The 18,415-nt window shown below is 40.2% G+C and overlaps 1 protein-coding gene and 1 long non-coding RNA gene across 2 annotated transcripts in view; one reads left to right on the forward strand and one right to left on the reverse strand.

Annotated features, from left to right (window-relative positions):
• Positions 1 to 735: 735 nt before the first annotated feature.
• Positions 736 to 1,372, forward strand: LOC107711763 (uncharacterized). The gene is made up of 3 exons (XR_001636733.1): positions 736 to 782; positions 863 to 929; positions 1,000 to 1,372. It is a non-coding gene; the product is annotated as an uncharacterized LOC107711763 (long non-coding RNA).
• Positions 1,373 to 14,380: 13,008 nt separating this feature from the next.
• Positions 14,381 to 18,415, reverse strand: part of LOC107711768 (trichohyalin-like) — a 160,560-nt gene continuing 156,525 nt past the window's right edge. Inside the window, exon 13 of the mRNA XM_016516814.1 lies at positions 14,381 to 14,859. Within this exon, the coding sequence (XP_016372300.1) occupies positions 14,428 to 14,859 (432 nt within the window). The 3' untranslated portion in view covers positions 14,381 to 14,427. The remainder of the gene's footprint in view (positions 14,860 to 18,415) is intronic.

Raw genomic sequence — 18,415 nt, forward strand, 5'->3', positions numbered from 1 at the left:
GCTATTTGAATTTGAATGCAACAGACTATTATTTATTAGGCCTATGTAAACCAGGCTTTCTCAGGCTGAACAGCACGGATTGTACTACGGGCTGTTTTAATTAACCAGTGTATCTTATGTTTGGTTGACTGTATTTTATTCTGATAAAAGGCTGCAGCGTATGCAATGCTGTAGGCCTATATGAAAGGTGCATTTCTCTCATACTGCAGTGCGGAGATGGCTAATCAATCAGCATCGTCTACTTCATCTTTGCATAATAATAATAATAATAATAGCGTGGATCTATTAATCATTTTGAGTCTAATTTCATCCCATACGCCTGGACCAAAAAATGCCTGGGCCGATTTTTTTGTCCCTGTCCAGCCCTGATTGGCAGTAGCAAGTCTCGGTACTTGCTCTACCACAGCAGCAGTGTAGCAGATCTATTCCCACAAGACAAATACATTAATATTGTCATGTACATTACCATGCCAAGCCCTCCGAGAGCTGTCATGACAGAAATATATATATGTAGCCGGGTAAGGTATAGCCCAGGTATAATTGGCTGATGTCATGCCAGCCTGTGAACCTATCAGTGTCCCTACTCCTTTTTGATTGGTTAACATGGTTTAAATCCTATGAACCTATCAGTGTTGGCATTTGATAATATAAAAAGGGAAGGGTTTGATTACTCGGGATGCATCATCCTTGGTACTAGACCTTTGTGGAAGGACGTCATTATGAACAAGGGATGGGGCTTGGTGCATCTTCCTGTTGTGTTTTAGCAGTTAAGCCTTTTTCAGGTTAGTCTCCCAGTTATAGAAAGGATTGTTTTGTTTATATAAGGAGTGTCTTTATTTGTTGTTTTTCTTTTGGTCATCAGCATGCTAGTGGCCGTGGTCTTGCGTGATGCGCTACCATGCATTTTGCTACATGGTAAATCTCTCTCGGTATGTATGATGGGAGCTTGTCATGTGTTCTAATGAGTGTAATATTGTAGATAATCTGTTTTATGTTCAGCAGGTGTAACCGCACATCCAGGGGTTTCCAGTAACTTGGTTGGAGATGACTGTACATCAGAGATGTGACTGCACTGCTGCTTTGTTTGTAGTGTTTGTTGGGTGACTGTTTTAACTTTTGTCTGTCTTGGTCTTATTTTGGTTAACTTGGTTTGTATGGGTTTTCTTTTATTCATCCATGAGCAGCCATTCATTAACTTGAGTGTGAGTTAGCAGGGAGACAAGTAAAATATTTGGACTTGGTCGGCCATTTTGTTCCTCCCATTGGTGCAGACGACTGTTCATTTTTATATTGTTTTTCTTTGTACAAGTAGTTGTCGAATCTGTGTATATGGGGACTCTTTTTGGAGTAGATTGTTCTGTTGTGGTATGAAAGTGAGTTTTGTATTTTTTTAATGTGTTTTGAGTTTGTACCGGTTAACCATGTTGTCATTTAGGAGTAGAAACTTTTAAAGCGGGGGTTGCAGTCTTTTAGTGTGTCCACATGGAGTGCGGTGCTTAACCAATTGTATTGCTTTCACAACTGTGTGGTGTGTGGGGATGGTGTGAGGTGAAAATCCAAAAGGCCCCCCCTGGCCAATTCTCTCCTACTGGTCATTTCTGTAACTGGTAGATTTGTGTATCTGATTTGATTAAGATTGTGTATAAAAACCAATGTGTTAAACGGTTTCATTTGTGTATAAATAAATGGCTTAATTTTTATACTTCGCCCATGTCTCCATGCTCACCCTGCCTTTGCCAACGAACCTGTGTGCCCTTGTATAGGGTTATGTCCCAGTATATTCTGGGTGGCGTAGTCGATTTGTATCCATCGTTGGTAATTTCCCCTACCTGACCACTTATTGCCATATATATATGCGTGTGTATTCTATGTCCAACAAGCCATGGCGCTCTCACGCCACACATTATGTTCTCGGTTACGGTCCCAATTAGATTTCTAGGGGCAAAAGGGATGCTTCTCTTATGTTGATATTGTTTGCTTAGAGAAAATTACACTGATACCCTTCGCAGGCAGTTCAGAGCACACCCCCATCTTGACAGGACCTGAAACTAGTTCAGAAGTTAACCATACAGAATGTAAAGGTACTTCCACACAGCTTTGTCCAACACCTCGAACGAAGACACTTGTACCTGTATAGGATTCTTCTGAAAACAGGAGTTGACTGTCAAGAAATCAACGACTTATGTTGATATTGTTTGCTTAGAGAAAATTACACTGATACCCTTCGCCGGCAGTTCAGAGCACACCCCCATCTTGACAGGACCTGAAACTAGTTCAGAAGTTAACCATACAGAATGTAAAGGTACTTCCACACAGCTTTGTCCAACACCTCGAACGAAGACACTTGTACCTGTATAGGATTCTTCTGAAAACAGGAGTTGACTGTCAAGAAATCAACGACTGGGCAGCTCCCGCGTCTCTTAACATCAAGACACCGTGAGGGCGAGAGTCAGGAGAGAGTGAAACAGTTCCAGATAATATGAAAGGTTTGCAGCACCTGTTAGCAAGGGACCTGTAGGAGTGGAACCAGACTGCACTAGAGCAACGCTCTTCACCTTGGCATGGTTATCGTGCCTCCACGCCGTGCATTCGGCTATCATATGACCGGGGTCAAGACAATAGAAACACACACGTTTTTCCCCATTACGGCTTAACACGGACTTACGACCTCTTTCTACCTTTTCCCTTTTAAAAAAAATCTTCATTCCCACCATTCTCAGTGGTTGGTAGCTTCCGCAATGCACGGTTAACTGAGAAAACTGTTTTATGGGGGGGGAGCATAAACTCATCAGAGATCACTGCCGCCTCAGAAAGTGTCATGACCTTCTAATCATTTAGATGAACCACAACATTCTCCGGTGCACAATTTTTAAAATCTTCCAGTCAAATCAGCTCCTGCAACTGTTCAAAGCTCATAATTTTACTGGAAACATGCCATTTCTTGAAGAGATTCTTCTCCTGAGCAAATTCAACAAACATTTGGTTGACTGTTTTCGTTAAATTCCGATATCGCTGTCGATAGGCTTCGGGCATTAATTCGTAAGCTCGCAGAATGGTTGCTTTAACCACATTGTAGTCTAAACACTGCTCCACTGGCAAGGCAGAACACGCTTGCTGTGCCTTGCCAGATAAGTTGCACTGCAGAAGTAGACCCCGCAAGTCTTTTGGCCACCCTAGTTTACCTGCTACACATTCAAATGCAACAAAATAGGACTCAACTTCCGTTTCTCTAAATGGCGGAACAAACTTCATATGCTTCGTAACATCAAATGCGGAGCGAGCGTCAATGTTTATGGATTCTCTACTACTCTGGTGGAGAAACAGCCTGCATACGAACAGGGGAGGAAGGAACACAAGAACGTGGTGTAGGCACAGGTTTTTGGCATAAGGATTCTAACTCCATAGAACATAACATCTCTTTCAGCCTCAATTTCTACAGTATGAAGACGAACAACCTGTAACCATATTCTTGCTTTTTGAGTGCAAGGTCTAGCTCTTTAAATCTAATGGAGAGTACAGGGTCAAAGCGTGGACTGGCAGGATCAATACTGGGAGCCATATCTGCAAAAACAGCTTCTTCTGCAGTCCCAATATGCTCCAAAACCTCTTCTGAATCCGGTTTTACGGGTTTAACTAGCTCACAAAGTAGCTCTTTTCGAATTACCCACTTAGCAGCTTCTTTGGAAACATCAATTTTAAAGAAGTCTGCTATCAATACCAAGTCCTTCTTTCTGCACTTATTAAAGACTTCAATAGAAGGAGCCAAAATGAACGCAGTCAAATCAAATTCCAGTCTTACCGATATCTCCTCTCACCCCAAAAAAAATAAAAACAGTCAAGCAAAGCACAGCAACAATTCCACCAAATTTCTTAAATGCGAGTGAAATTAGGCAGAGCTTTAGACAAGCCCCCAAATGTTACGTGCCCAATTAGATTTCTAGGGGCAAAAGGGAAGTAACGTTTTAAAGTAAAGGTTTGAACCGTTCTCAGTCCCAGCACTCAGTACACAAAGTAAAATGCTAGTAAATTTATTTACAATAAACAAATGGCATATATACAGTGCAAAAAGATCGCTAAGCAAACAATATCAACATAAGAGAAGCATATCTTCAGGAGTGGGTAAAGCCAAAATAACAAACAAAAGATTACTACCTGTAAGAAGGAAATCTAGCTAACCTCCAAGGATAAAAATAAATACAAATAAACAGAATTCTTACCTGAATTCCTAACTAGCAAAATCAGGAGAAAACGAGGACAAAAGAAAATGGCACCCGACTTCAAACTGCTTCAGCACAAAAAAAAGAAAAAGAAAACGGCTCAAAGCTTGCACTACAGCCAAATCACATTTAAGTATTTTACATTTTAAATTTAGGCTTAATACATAAAACGGCACACTACAGCCATAACACCCATATTAAGCTTAAAACACACCAACAAGAGCAACACTCTGGGACTGGCAACATCTTGACACACTCATGCTCTTGGGAGAAGGAACATCTCACTGGTTCACTCTCTTGATCTTCATAAATACTGGTTCCTCTTGACATTGACGAGGAGCAGCTGGTAGGTCCAATCACCTAGATTAGGACAGGGAGGAGCACAGAAAATAGGACAAAACGTACAACAAAAACTACAACTCCCAGAAGGCCGTTGGGTCCATTGGCAGCATATCATGAAAGACATACACCATGATAATAAAACACAAATTCATATGTCTTGGGACGTAACACCCCCACCCATAAGTTACAAATGCCACTGTATTTTGTAATCAAGGCAAGCAGAGTCAAACAACAGTCACATTTCACCTCAAGTCTCACAGGTCAACCAAATTAAATGATATTGTGGTGGAGGTTAGCTGTTACGTGGCTTATTAATTTGTTGTAACAGATCGCTGTAGCCCCTCAGTTCAAGCAGCACGTAAATCGATCATCTCTTCCTTTTTACTAGTTATAACATGAAATAAACTCGAATGAACATCAGAAGGGATCTTGTTTCAATGGCAAAACAATGTCAGTACAAACCATTTTTCAAGTTCAAGTCCACCAACGTTAATCTACTCTTTGGTATGGTTTGTTTGTGAAAAAAAATGGCAGATTCAGCATTATGATTGGTCAGATCGCCTGTCAATCAAACTCCCAGTTAAGGGTCAATTACTTAAACAGTGAATACCTGCACCAGGCAAAGGTAAATGCGCACGTCTCAAAGCATAATTCTTTATTCAGACTTCAATGCTGTAAATATGCTGAGGATCTTGTCTGTTTGATTTTCATCATGTTCATTTGATGTTTGCTACTGTAATGAATATGAACATAACTTTTTAATAAGTAGAGTACATTCCTGATATTATAGTGCCTCTATTATGCTATCTGAAAGGTTCATAATTTGGTTTTGGGAGTCCCCAACAACAGGTTTACATGCACGCAAGGTAAAAAAAAAAAAAAAACTATTTTCATATATGCATTTAAGATGACCCAAGTCTGTTGTGATTGGTGTACTGCTTACAACACATTTCAGAAAAGAAACACCCAACACCAGTACTGGAATAGTACTTATTAATAATACATCCTATTATAATAATGATAGTGCTCCACTCTGTTCTAAAAATAATGAATCAGAGGGGGAAAAAAGTCATTTTACACTGATGTCAGTGAAACAGACCCACAGCTTGGTAGTAAATACCCAAACAATAATGGTATATGTCGAACACAGACAGAGTACTGATAAAGCGCTGCAGTTTCTAAACTAACATATTGCTCCATCCTTTATCATGACCCCAAGTAGTAAGAACGACAGACATTCTATATTAATCAACACATTTCTGTGTTTCACAACGAAACACACAGCGTCACACACGGCGGGCTAGAGTGAGGAACGGCCGGCGGGCTTGAGAACGGCGTGGCCTGCAGAATCATCAAGACCTCCCTACCGTCTATACAGGAATTACATCTGACACGCTGCCTTAGTAGAGCCTCCAAAATAATCAGTGACTCCACCCATCCTGACAATAGTTCATTCACCCTTCTGCCTTCTGGCAAACGCTATCAAAGTATGCAATGCAAGACTGCCAGATCCAGAAATAACTTATTTCCTCAAGCTATTAGACTGTTCAATTGACATGGACTGATTGATTCATTTATGTTATTCTTCCCTATGCTGTTACCTGATGGACTGCTGTTATATATGTACAGATTGGTTGAATCATATATGTGGTTTCTTCTGACATTTATGAGCAATCATGTGCAATAAATCAATTTTTGCACGACCTTAAGATGTATAGTAATGTATATGATGTTATTTGTTGTCGTGATTAGGGATGGGTATCGTTCATTTTATCGATACCGATACTGCTTATCGATACCGGTACTTATCGATCCTGTTATCGATTATATTTGGTGCAAAAAGATATGAAGTCAAAAGTTGTTGAAAATTTCAAGTTATTTTATTACTGCTGAACTTTAGCAACTCTATTAAAGTTCTTCAGTCAAGAGTAGAGAGTTATTTTTCTCTTTGTGTTTTATTTTATGAACATTAAAGGAAAAATTCACCCAAAAATGACAATTGTGTCATCATTTACTCACTCTCAAGTTGTTTTAAACCTGAATGAGTTTCTTTCTTCTGTTGAACATAAGTTATTTAGAAGAATGTGGGAAACTAAACAGTTGCTGGTCCCCAGTGACTTTCATATTTTTTTCCTACTATTAAAGTCAGTGGGAACCAGCAACTGTTTGGTTACCCACATTCTTCAAAATATTTTCTTTTGTGTTCAGCACAAGAATAAATAAAAATGAATAAATGTTTGGTACAACATGACTCAGTAAATAATGACAGAATTAAAATTTTTGGGTGAACTATCCCTTTAATGACAAGTGGCAGCATGTTTAGTATTGCCGCTTTAAGAGCTGCACCATGCATCTGTTTTTCTCTCAACTGTTTACTTTCACTTTAGACATAATTAACTGTTTATATGTAAACCTTTTGTGTTTTGACAGTATTAGCGCAATCAGACGATAACCAAGATAACTAAGTAAACAGGTGCTGTTTGACCGGCCCGTACGGACGCTTCGGGTGTACTTGCTCTGAATAAGTACATGTTAGAACAGCACGCGAATAAAACGTTTAACCGGCAAGGCTTTAAAGCACGTGGAAATAATGTACTTTTGTGACTGCGAATAAGTGCAGTGTCTCGTGAGTGTAACTCTACCAAATCAACATTTGATGTGAATGTGTCTCAGTTGGAGCTGGAGCCGGGAGACATAGATACAGCGCATTGCTTGAGGTAGATGTTGTATTTTGTTAGTAAATGTTTCTTATCCTGTTTCGGGGAATCGAGGGAGACTGGATTGTACGACTCAGCGGCTGGATTGGAAAGGCAGATCAGCGTTATTAGTTGTTGCAGCTTCTGTGTAGTCGCACAGTGCCTGCGTTTCTCTAACTGTTTACATTTACAGCGTTTAACACCCGCTGGATCAACTGGACCGTGGTTTGGGACCTGTGGTGTGGTGCCTTTCTTTTTCCATCTCTTGTAAATGTGTCATGAGTAGAAAACTTCAATTACAGTCTTAAGCGGCGTGTAATAGACGATCAGTCACCTCGCTGCCATCAGTCATTTCTGAGTTTCTTTTATTTTTATTTGTGATTTGATTCAAGTTGTATTTGTTTTCTTGTGTTTTTTTCTTTTCTTGTTGTGTTTTGACATGGGGTTATTTTGTATGGTTCTTTTTCTTTTTTTTTGTTGTAATACTGTTGGCTGCCGTTGCCTGGGTTTAGTCAGTCTGCAAATTGGTTGTTGTGGTGGCTGGATGCAGCACCTTGATCGGATGGGCAGAACTGACCTGGCAAACTCTTATTTTGTTAAAATTGTTGTGTAATGTGTTTGGTTAAGGTGTTTTTTTAAGACCATTAAGTGTTTGTTTGGTTTAATTTTTTTTCTTTTTTTTTTTTTTCAGAATTGGGGTGGCCAATTGCAAAGGATTGGCATCTTCCTGTGTTGTGGTGGTGGGTTTTTGGCCTGAATGCTGTGCTCACAGTGAGGTGTGGCGTGCTGTGGTGTGTGCGCGCACGTATGATTGCTGTCTCCATCCTGCTTAGAGGTGCCAGCCCCAATTCTGAAGTGGTAATGTTTATGCGTTCCTAGTGACTCTTTATTTTGTTTTGTTTTTATTTTTTTGTTTGGTACGTTAAAGTTTGATTTTTATTGTTTCAAATAAAGTGTTAATTTCTTTTACTCAACCCACGTCTGATACCTGACTCAGCAGTAACAAACTTGTGAGCCTTGCTCTAATGTGAAGGGCTTCCCCCGGAAATAGGCCCCGGGGTGGCGTAGTCGGTAATTGGGTAGCAGTCCCTTTATTCTTGCGGTCTGTTTATCCGTGTTACTGTGTGTGTGCAAGGGTTAAGAATTGAAAACCTTCTAGCGCACCTCCAGTTAGGAATGCCACACACGCAAACACACACCGCACATGCGCATGGATATCACATGCACGTCGAGCAAACCTCGGCCACATCATTCAGTGAAGGAAAATGACAAGCAGCAGCTTCTAATTCGTCATTAACATTGAAGTATACGGAGATAAAACAACGCAATGTTTTATTTTCACAATAGCCGTTTCTCAAGATGCGTTCTTGTGGACTTGTGAAACGTCATTGCCCAAAAACCCGCGTATTTTTCTAAATATTACTGTTATTGTGTCATGAAATGTAGTTTTAAGAGTTTTTCAGGACGAGAATGTAATTGTTTAAAACTCAAATCTGCGGTTTATTTATAAAGATTTGAAAATTTGCTATGCTGATTTCGGAGCTCCAGGCGATCACCGGGCGTTCAGTGCTCATGTATCCGCATAGAGCAGCCTTAGCTCAGCTAGTCCTTCCGACATTTGCCGCTGGCTCTGATGTCTCTGAAGTGATTAAACATGAGATACAATTAGTTTTGGGTTGGCTATATTTAACAGGCATTCGTGGTCTCATGAATCTATTATTTGTTCCTGGTCATATCGTTTTGGCTGAGCACAAAGTTTATATATTGAATTTGAACTTTAACGTAGTACAGCGCTGACTTTGTAGCATACGTTTGACTGAACTGTTTGCTTTTGTCTTTATTTCCTCTTATATAAGCCTCTTATACTTTGTACTTATACTTTTATCATGGCTATTATTGTTAATTAAAACTGACAAAAAGAGGTTCATCGTCGATCGCTACTTTCCGGCATACACCATGCCTACCAAGTAAGGGTACTATTGGCAGTGGAAACGCAAGCCTGATCAGGGTTACCCGTACCGAATCATACTGTACCGTACCGCTCAGTGGAAACGAGCCATTAGAAGTGGTGAACGCCTCACTTCCTTCGGGGACTTTTCCAAACTCCCTGAAAACTGCAGTTGTTAAGCGCCTCCTGAAAAAATCTTGATAACACCATATTGAATAACTACAGACCAATATCAAATCTTCCTTTTGTAGGCAAGACTATTGAAAAGGTTGTTTTTTAATCAGCTTAACTACTACTTAAACTCAAATGGATACCTGGACAATTTTCAATCTGGTTTCCGACCGCATCACAGCACAGAGACAGCACTCATAAAGATAATAATTGATATTCGCTTAAATTCTGGCAAAATATCAGTGCTGGTACTACTAGATCTCAGTGTTGCATGGTAGTCACTGCAGAGTCAAATGACTTCCAGCTCCAACTCTCTGGACGTCTAATGGGGTGGAGTTGTGGGTAGGGTTAGGGTGTGGTTGGATATTCTAGCTCCACCCATTAGGCACAAATTACTTTAACTCCTCCTCATTGGACATCTAGCGAGGGGGAGGTACACACAAAGTCCACCCATTTTCTCTGCAGTGATCAGCCTCCCTCGTAAATTGAGAGGGGATCCCTATTAACTGCATACAGTTCTGACTAATGGTTGGAGAACTTTTAGAACTATTAATAACATACAACTAATTCTTTAGCTGGGCAAATAAACCAACTGTAAAAGGCCGTTATCAGAGGCCAGAAATGTTGTAGATGAATGCAAAGACAGGAAAATACTGTGGCAGGCAGAGCAAACCTACTTCATGTGCAAAAGAAGAAGAAAATACTGAAATATAATGTTAATACTAAATACTGAATTGGGGGTGGGGGTTTATATGAATGAATCTCTGAGTGGAACTGTCTTCAGAAAAGTTTAGATGTTATTTTCCTTTCATGTTTACCTCCATCCCTGTTGAAAAAAAACAGCATATGTTGGTTAGGTATGTTTTGAAGCATGGCTGCTGGTTTGAGCTGGTTTAAGCTGGTCCTTAGCTGGTCATGTGCTGGTCCTGAGCAGGAGCTAGTTGCTTAGGACCAGCTTAGAACCAGCACATGACCAGCTTAAAGCAGCTCATGACCAGCTAAGGACCAGCTTAAACCAGCAGCCATGCTTCAAAACATACCTAACCAGCATATGCTGTTTTTTTCAACAGGGATATGTGACCCTGGACCACAAAACCTTTAATAAGTAGCATGGGTATATTTGTAGCAATAGCCAATAGTACATTGTATGGGTCAAAATTATTGATTTTTCTTTTATTTTCTTTTATCTTTTAAGTAAAGATCATGGTTCCATGAAGATATTTTGTAAATTTCCTACCGTAAATATATCAAAACTTAATTTTTGATTAGTAGTATGCACAGCTAAGAACTTCATTTGGACAACTTTAATGGCAATTTTCTCAATATTTTGATTTTTTTGCACCCTCAGATTCCAGATTTTCAAATAGTTGTATATCGGCCAATTATTGACCTATCCCAACAAACCACACACCAGGGTTATATATAATGTAGCAGTGCTGCTTTGTTTACAGCAGTAACCAAGGAAACACTGAATCATTGCTGTTCCATAAGCGCCACCTGCTGTCAGAGAGTGAATTTGCATTCTCATTCAGCCAGTCTGCGGTTTTTGTTTCGTGATATTTTTTGTAGCATACCATTCAGTTTTTACTTCAACAACTGAACAAATTAATGATTGAAATAAACAGTGTTTTAAGATTTTCAGGTATTCAGATACATAAGGAGCAACAACCTGTTAAACAACATACAATCGTACACAACATACAATCGGCCTCACGAGTGGATTATAGTAAACAACAACGCAAGCGTGCATATGAGGACTGTGTGAGTAAATAAGAACAACGTTAGTCACCCAGAGAGGTGGGCAGTCATGAGCCAGAGCCCAGCCAACTGGCAGTCAACAAAAACTGCACCGGCGTTCTCAGTGTCACTCAGCACAGGTTGAAAGTCATGGCATTAGGCCAGGAGAAGTTAAAGGGTTAGTTCACCCAAAAATGTAAAGTACCCAATGATTTACTTACCCTCAAGCCATCCTAGATGTATATGACTTTCTTCTTTCAGACGAATACAATCGGAGTTATATTAAAAAACATCCTGGCTCTTCCAAGCATTATAATGGGAGTGGATGGTAGCTCAAAATTTGAAGTCCAAAAAATTGAACCTATCCATTATAAAAGAAGTCCACACGGCTCCGGGGGGTTAATAAAGGCCTTCCGAAACGAACCGATGCGTTTGTGGTAGAAAAATATACATATTTACAACTTTATAAACCTTAATCTCTAACTTCCGTAACTGTCATACGCGCGTTCACGAGAGAGTGGCGTCCAGCAGATGACGTAGGCGTAGCGTAAACTCCGGTGAGAATATGCTAGTTTCGCGAGAAACAAGTTTTGTTTACAGCAAAGGAAAACCAGTGTCCTCTTGGCTTATATTGAAATCCTCCGACATTTTTCTTTACAAAACCTCGTTTGGAATACTAATTCGTGACCGGTGTCTCTCTCCTCTGCGCTTCCACGTTTGTCACTTCCAGCATCCGTTGGACGCCACTCTCTCGTGAATGGGTGTATGACAGTTAGCGGAAGTTAGAGATTAAGGTTTATAAAGTTGTAAATATGGATATTTTTCTTACACAAACGCATCACGTCGCTTTAGAAGGCCTTTATTAACCCCCCGGAGCCGTGTGCACTTCATTTATAATGGATTGGTTAAATTTTTTGGACTTCAAATTTTGGGCTATCATCCACTCCCATTATAAAGCTTGGAAGAGCCAGGATGTTTTTTTATAATATAACTCCGATTGTATTCGTCTGAAAGAAGAATACATATATCATATACACCTAGGATGGCTTGAAGGTGAGTAAATCATGGGGTAATTTTCATTTTTGGGTGAACTATCCCTATAAGAGCAGCAACAACATATTGGTGAATAAAAAAAATACATTTAGCTCAAAGAGCGGAACACAGTACCCACACGTTAAGGACGTACTGTATATGAAGTTCAGCATGAGCAAATAAGAACAATGCCATCCAATTAGTGAGGCAAACAGCCGCCAACTGGAGCCCATAATCTTTATGAAAAACATAGATTGTGCAATGGATATATTTGTTCAAATTGGTAAGTACAGAAAGTCAGTGAATAGCCCTACAACAACACACTGGTGTAAGCATATCGTAGCATATCATACCATATGACATTGTCGCAACAACTCACTGAGGAGGGGCATGGCAACAAGGCCTCTCAGCAATCTAATGTCAGCTCATCTGTTTTGTTGCACAAACAGAGCATGCAGTGCAAAGAAAGGCATTGCAAAGCTGTTAAATTTAGCAAATGCTTTCTACAGACATCTCCCCGAACTCCAAACAAGCGACATCAGTCGAAAGGGCACGTAGACCTGCTTACATCACGTGAGTGAGTTGGAGACCGACCACAGACTTCTCTGCACTCTGTACATGCCTGGCCGCTGTTCCAATGCAGGGGCTGCTTATAACACGTACATGAGTAAGCAACTGGAAAACCTCCATGATCTGCACATGGCTGACCGCTGTGCTGAGGGGGTTGCTTGCAAGTGCGAGTGAATGACCAACCAAAACCTTCCGAGCTCTGTACACAACTAACCATTGCTCTGAGGCAAGGGGCTGCTGCTATCGGGAGGATAAGTGAGTGACTGAGACTATGCTGTGTTCTGTATATGGTTGGCAGCCACTCTGAGGCAAGGGGCTGCTGATATTAAATGGATTTGTGAGTGACTGGAACTTTTCTGTGCTCTGCACACAGCTGGTCGCTGCTGAGGAAGGGGGCTGCTGATATTGTGCAAATTATTGAGCAACTGGAAATTCGCTGTACTTTGTACATGGCTGGCCACAGCTCGGAAGCAAGGGGCTGCTAATATGAGGTGAATTTGTTAGTTACTAGAGCTTTCCCGAGCTCTGACGCTTGTCTGAGGCAAGGGGCTGCTGGGTATCATGTGAATGAGCGATCTAGTGACTGGAACTTCAACTTCTACGCACACTGCACACAGCAGGCCGCTGCTCCGAGGAAGGGGCTACTTGTATCCTGCGAATGAGGGACTGTGAACCTCTGTAAATCTCCTCTCTTAAGCAACACTGTCAGCGGCGAGGCCATTTTCCCACCAACTTCAGGTTCCGACTTTGGGGGGAGGTAGGAGGAGAATGCGGGACCTGAGACCTCATGATTTGCTACCCGAGTCTTAGGGCCTTCGTTTGCTGGAGGGTAGGCAAACTCGTGTAGCACTGCATCTGCGTGGGACAGCCCAGGTAGAGAGGCAGTGAATATTCATTCCGAAGGCTAGACATGGGAGGTTTAGGTGAACAAGGGGATGCGGGATTTGACCCGTCCCAGGCCCATCACCTAAACCCCCTATCTCAAGCTGCGGGGGCTTTACCCTCCATGGCTCGGTGGCAGAAAGGAAAAGAAGTACGGACAGCTTCTCCATTGTAATAAAAAAGATGTCATGCTCACAGAATGCTTCAGGGAATGGCAATCCTGGCACCATCCACTGGAAAGCATGCTTTCTACTGTGAGTGATAGGAGGCTTCATAGCTACATAAAAGGAGGAAGATTATGAGGTAATATGGCGCTTGGTGCTGCCTTTATAGTGGCTGAGCCCGCAAGCCAGAAAGGAACGCCAACGCCAGTCACAGGGATTGACTGTCACAGCAAAGTGGAGTTTGAACACCCCGCCCCCTAGCTTAACTGGAAGTTTTTTATTGGTGTTGCACCCAAGTCAGAACTGTCTGTTATTGCCTGAAGCACAGGGCTCCACCCCAGTAGTTTGAAAAGTGCCTGTCAAATGCTAGCTTGCCATGTTTCTTTATCAGCACCTTTGTTTTTTTTTTCTTTTTTTTTGTATTTTGTACTTTTGGTGAAAAATAAAAGTAGCGAAGTTGAATACTATTTTTATTTAACTCAAGTAAAAGTACCACAATTTAATTATACTCAAGGAAGTAGAAAAAAGTGCTTATGTACTGTAACAAAAAATATTCGTAATTAGCTACTTTCCACCTCTCCTTTGGTGTTACTATCAGTTCAACTATATGGTGACCTCTGACCTAGAAATACACAAAGTACACAATGTAGGGGACTTTCTAGTGCAAATCAAAGTTTGTCCCGTCTGCCCCTCACCATAGTGATGCTTTTGCATAAGTCATTCACTGAAGCGACTCTCTCTTTGCTGATTTTGGGCAGGGTGGGTGTTGGCAGTGATGATCCATGCCAGGATGTCGAACTTCTACTCACACTACAAGAATTCCACTCAGGCAAACGCTGCCTGGTGCTCTGAGTGGACAAAGAGCTGTGGTTGTGTGTCTGAGGATGGCTGGGAGGGCTGGGATTGAGTCTGGGGAAGGGGAGGTCTGGGTTCTTCACTGTAGATCTGACTCTGGAGAGCTGGGTGTGTGTCTGGGTGCCATTTGGTTTTGTAATGGAGTGTTTGAGTTCCAGCAGTTGTTCTTTGGCCAGGGTCAGTGCTGCAGTCAGTTCTTCCCTCTCTTCACACTCACGCCTTACTGTCTCCTCAAGAAAGGACTTCTACATGATAAAGAGAGGGAAAAAAAGGTGGAGGGACAGAATGAGACAATATTATTACATCATATCTCTCACAGACTAATACAACCCTAACATACCAAAACTGGACAATATCTCCTCATCAAACTCCCCACAGGGAGATCATGGATGAGCAAAACCTCCTGTCACATGACCATTTCTCCAAGAGCCTCCATAATGGCCACACCAACTGAACATTTACACTTTGTACATTTAATTATACAACACATATGTATACAACTAAATAAGATTTACAAAAAGTAGCTACAGAGGCTTTAAACCAGTGCTTAATTTGTAAATTGCGAGGTCCCGGAACAAAGTGGGGTGACGCATCTGGCATGATTAGAGGAGGGAGAGGTAACGGAGCATTCGCGCAATGGAGGATCAGCTTACCTGATTAACAGCGGGCATCTTCTTACGGTCATGAAAAAAATGGAAAAGTCATGACATTTTAAAACAGCCATTTCCAGGCCTGGAAAAGTTTTGGAAAAGTCATGGATTGTTTTCCTTAAATCTCTGTATAATAAATAAATAATTATAAATCCACACATACTATCAGATTAAATCAGTCATTTTAAAACAGCGTGAGTGATTCAGCTGTACCGCGTCTTCTCTCACTCTCAAAGCGGCTTCACAACAGCGCATCTCCGCTGCACTACTGCATGCTGCGATACAAGAATTTTGCTCGGGTTTCGGGACAGTCGACAGAATTGTCACTTGCCTAATCGAGTCATTGTTGCATCGTCACAAAACTGTATCATTTGCACATCTTTAAGTTTTTAAGCCATTCGATACTCGCGTGCTCCAAAGGGGGTTTCCTATGCGCTCACAGTCACATCCATAGCGCGCATATCGCGCCGCCTAGCGAGTACCAAATTGAGTTATTTTTTGCAGATTGTTGCGCTTACGCGGCCAAAATACACACAAAAAATGACGTCAAAATGGCCGTCCTGGCGATTATCCTCGTAAGCACGAAGCCCTGCTTTAAACGTATCAAATGCCTTTATCCTAGTTTATAATAAATCTGTAATCCTTTCTGATGTTTTTGACATAAAAGATCATTTGTACCATATGAAAGTGGGATGGTGGGAAACTCCATTTGGAAAGAATCTAGAGCAGCTGGAATATGATGTGAGCACAAGAGAAATCACACGTGCCTGCGAAAACTCACATGGCCGAGGAATACACCAGGATATTCACACACAAGGTCTGGGAATTTCCGTCACAGATGTACATGTGTTTAAGATTGAGACCGTGGCCAGCATTTGACTTCATGATGTCACCAGCTACAATCTTTAGGTAAAACAGTGTCATCTAGTGGTCATAATGACATACTGCAGTATACAAATGGATTCAGCACTACTCGGACTCCAACCTCACCTCATGTTCAGAATTATGAAATTGCATGTATTTATAAAGGCACTCATGAATGCTTCATTCTAATGGGCTGACAGATGTTCTAAGGGGTCAATATATGTAAGGCTATTAAGTAGTTACAGGTTTGTAGTAGGGTTATTATCATCAGCAATATATATATATATATATATTGAGAAATATTGCATTGGCAAATAACTCAAATAAGTTTAGGTTGAGAAAATAATGTTACGACTTGGTAATTAATTAATAAAAATGACAAAAACATATAAGACAAAAAAACATATCATTACTTACTAAGTAAATAAACTGAATTTAAAATGATAAATGAAAATATAAAAATAAAATAAAATCAAAATATTCATAAGCTCTAGGATTTCATCAAAAAATAACTTAATTTGTGTTCCGAAGATGAACAAAGGTCTTCAGGTTTGGAACGACATGAGGGTGAGTAATTAATGACAGAATTTTCATTTTTGGGTGAAACAGACCATACATGGCAGCAATGTACATTGCACATACTTATGGATTAAAATAAAATGTTGAAAAATAATAATTTTCCATCTTAATTTTATGTGATGGGGTTGAGTTGTTAAGCTTGACAGTACCCTCCCTGACAATAATACGCCTCAAAAATATGAATGAAAACTATGATAATACTAACCATTTTCTGCACCAGTATTAAAGAGACCTGAATTATGTAATTTCTGGTAAATGATGTCACATATGTGTGGAGACTAGTATATATGGGCATAGAATTGTTAGTGTGACGGGGTTGAGTTCAGAATGAGAGACATAACTTTAAAGTATTTTAAAGTCTTTTTATGTTAAAGTTTTTTTTTTATAAAATATCTTGCATTTTTTAGAAAATATTTTTCACAAGAAAGGAACACAAATAAATGCTTACATTATTGCCAAAAAATCATAGAAACTATGGTTTTTAAACTATGAACTATGAGTATAAACTCAGTGAAGTGCCTCAGGGACATGACAAAATGCTTGGTTTAACAAGGTGTAACGGGGTTGAAGACTGTAACACATTTGAAGGCATACATTGCCTTCAATTTTAATTTTTGGTTTTGTTTCTCTCTCATATTGTCCCCTTCTTTCTGGGTCAACATATCTGCATGGCCAACAATGCAACATGCAAATGTGGGTGCAATTTCTGATGTATGATGCTTGTCAATGTTTAAGTGGACATATTACATCAAAAATTCTATTTATAACAAAAATGAGTTGTAATGACTTTTACTGAAACCATGACTATTTTATTTATTTATTTTTTTAAATAAAATGATTAATATATTATAATATATATATATAAATATATATATATATATATGCACACCTTGCTACATGTACTGCGTTAGGCTAACTGAGACTTGTCATTTGCACATAACAAAATGCTTGGTTTAAGATAGATATAAGACATTATTTTATGCTAAAAATTATTCAAATTCAATAATTATTTTTATTCATTATAATGTGCATACCAAAATATTGTCTCTAACAATTAGGCCTCTAACAATTCATTTTGGTACACCACCATTTTAAAAACTCTGGGAGGCTGAAATATTACTGAATGACCCATATATAATACAACACTGGTAAACTGTACTACACTTTACTATATATATATATATAGTATTTATTTATTTTGTCATGACCACATTACCATCTCAGTGTGCATTCATTTTCAGTAATTAAATGGTCTGTTGTCAATTATTTCCTACTTAAACTTTGAACATTTGTTTGGCCTTCCAAAAAAGGACGATATCTGCTTCGTCATGCCTAGAGCTGATCCGTGCTGGTCGCTAATAAAATACATCAACTTCGCGCTGTGGATCGCCGGATCGGCTTTCACCGGTGACGAAGCGGAGGCCAGCCCGGGGTCGTCACATGTGGCTGCCGCAAGCCCTCCCGCCACCTCTCACTCTAGCCCGCCGTGTGTGACGCTGTGTTTCGTTGTGAAAGCGAAACTACTTTGTTTGGCCTTCCAAAAGAGGACACGACTAGAAATCAGTGGTTAAGTTGTATTTACAACACTGTTCCAGAACAGTTCAACCCAAATATTCCGATGTGTCCAGCGCATTTTATGGAGGACTGTTTCCTGATCGATTAGACTACAATGCCGGCTGTTCTGAATCACAGACTGTAAGTACGTTTT

Source organism: Sinocyclocheilus rhinocerous, unplaced genomic scaffold, assembly GCF_001515625.1.
Source record: "Sinocyclocheilus rhinocerous isolate Xijiao unplaced genomic scaffold, SAMN03320098_v1.1 scaffold778, whole genome shotgun sequence".
NCBI lineage: Eukaryota > Metazoa > Chordata > Actinopteri > Cypriniformes > Cyprinidae > Sinocyclocheilus > Sinocyclocheilus rhinocerous.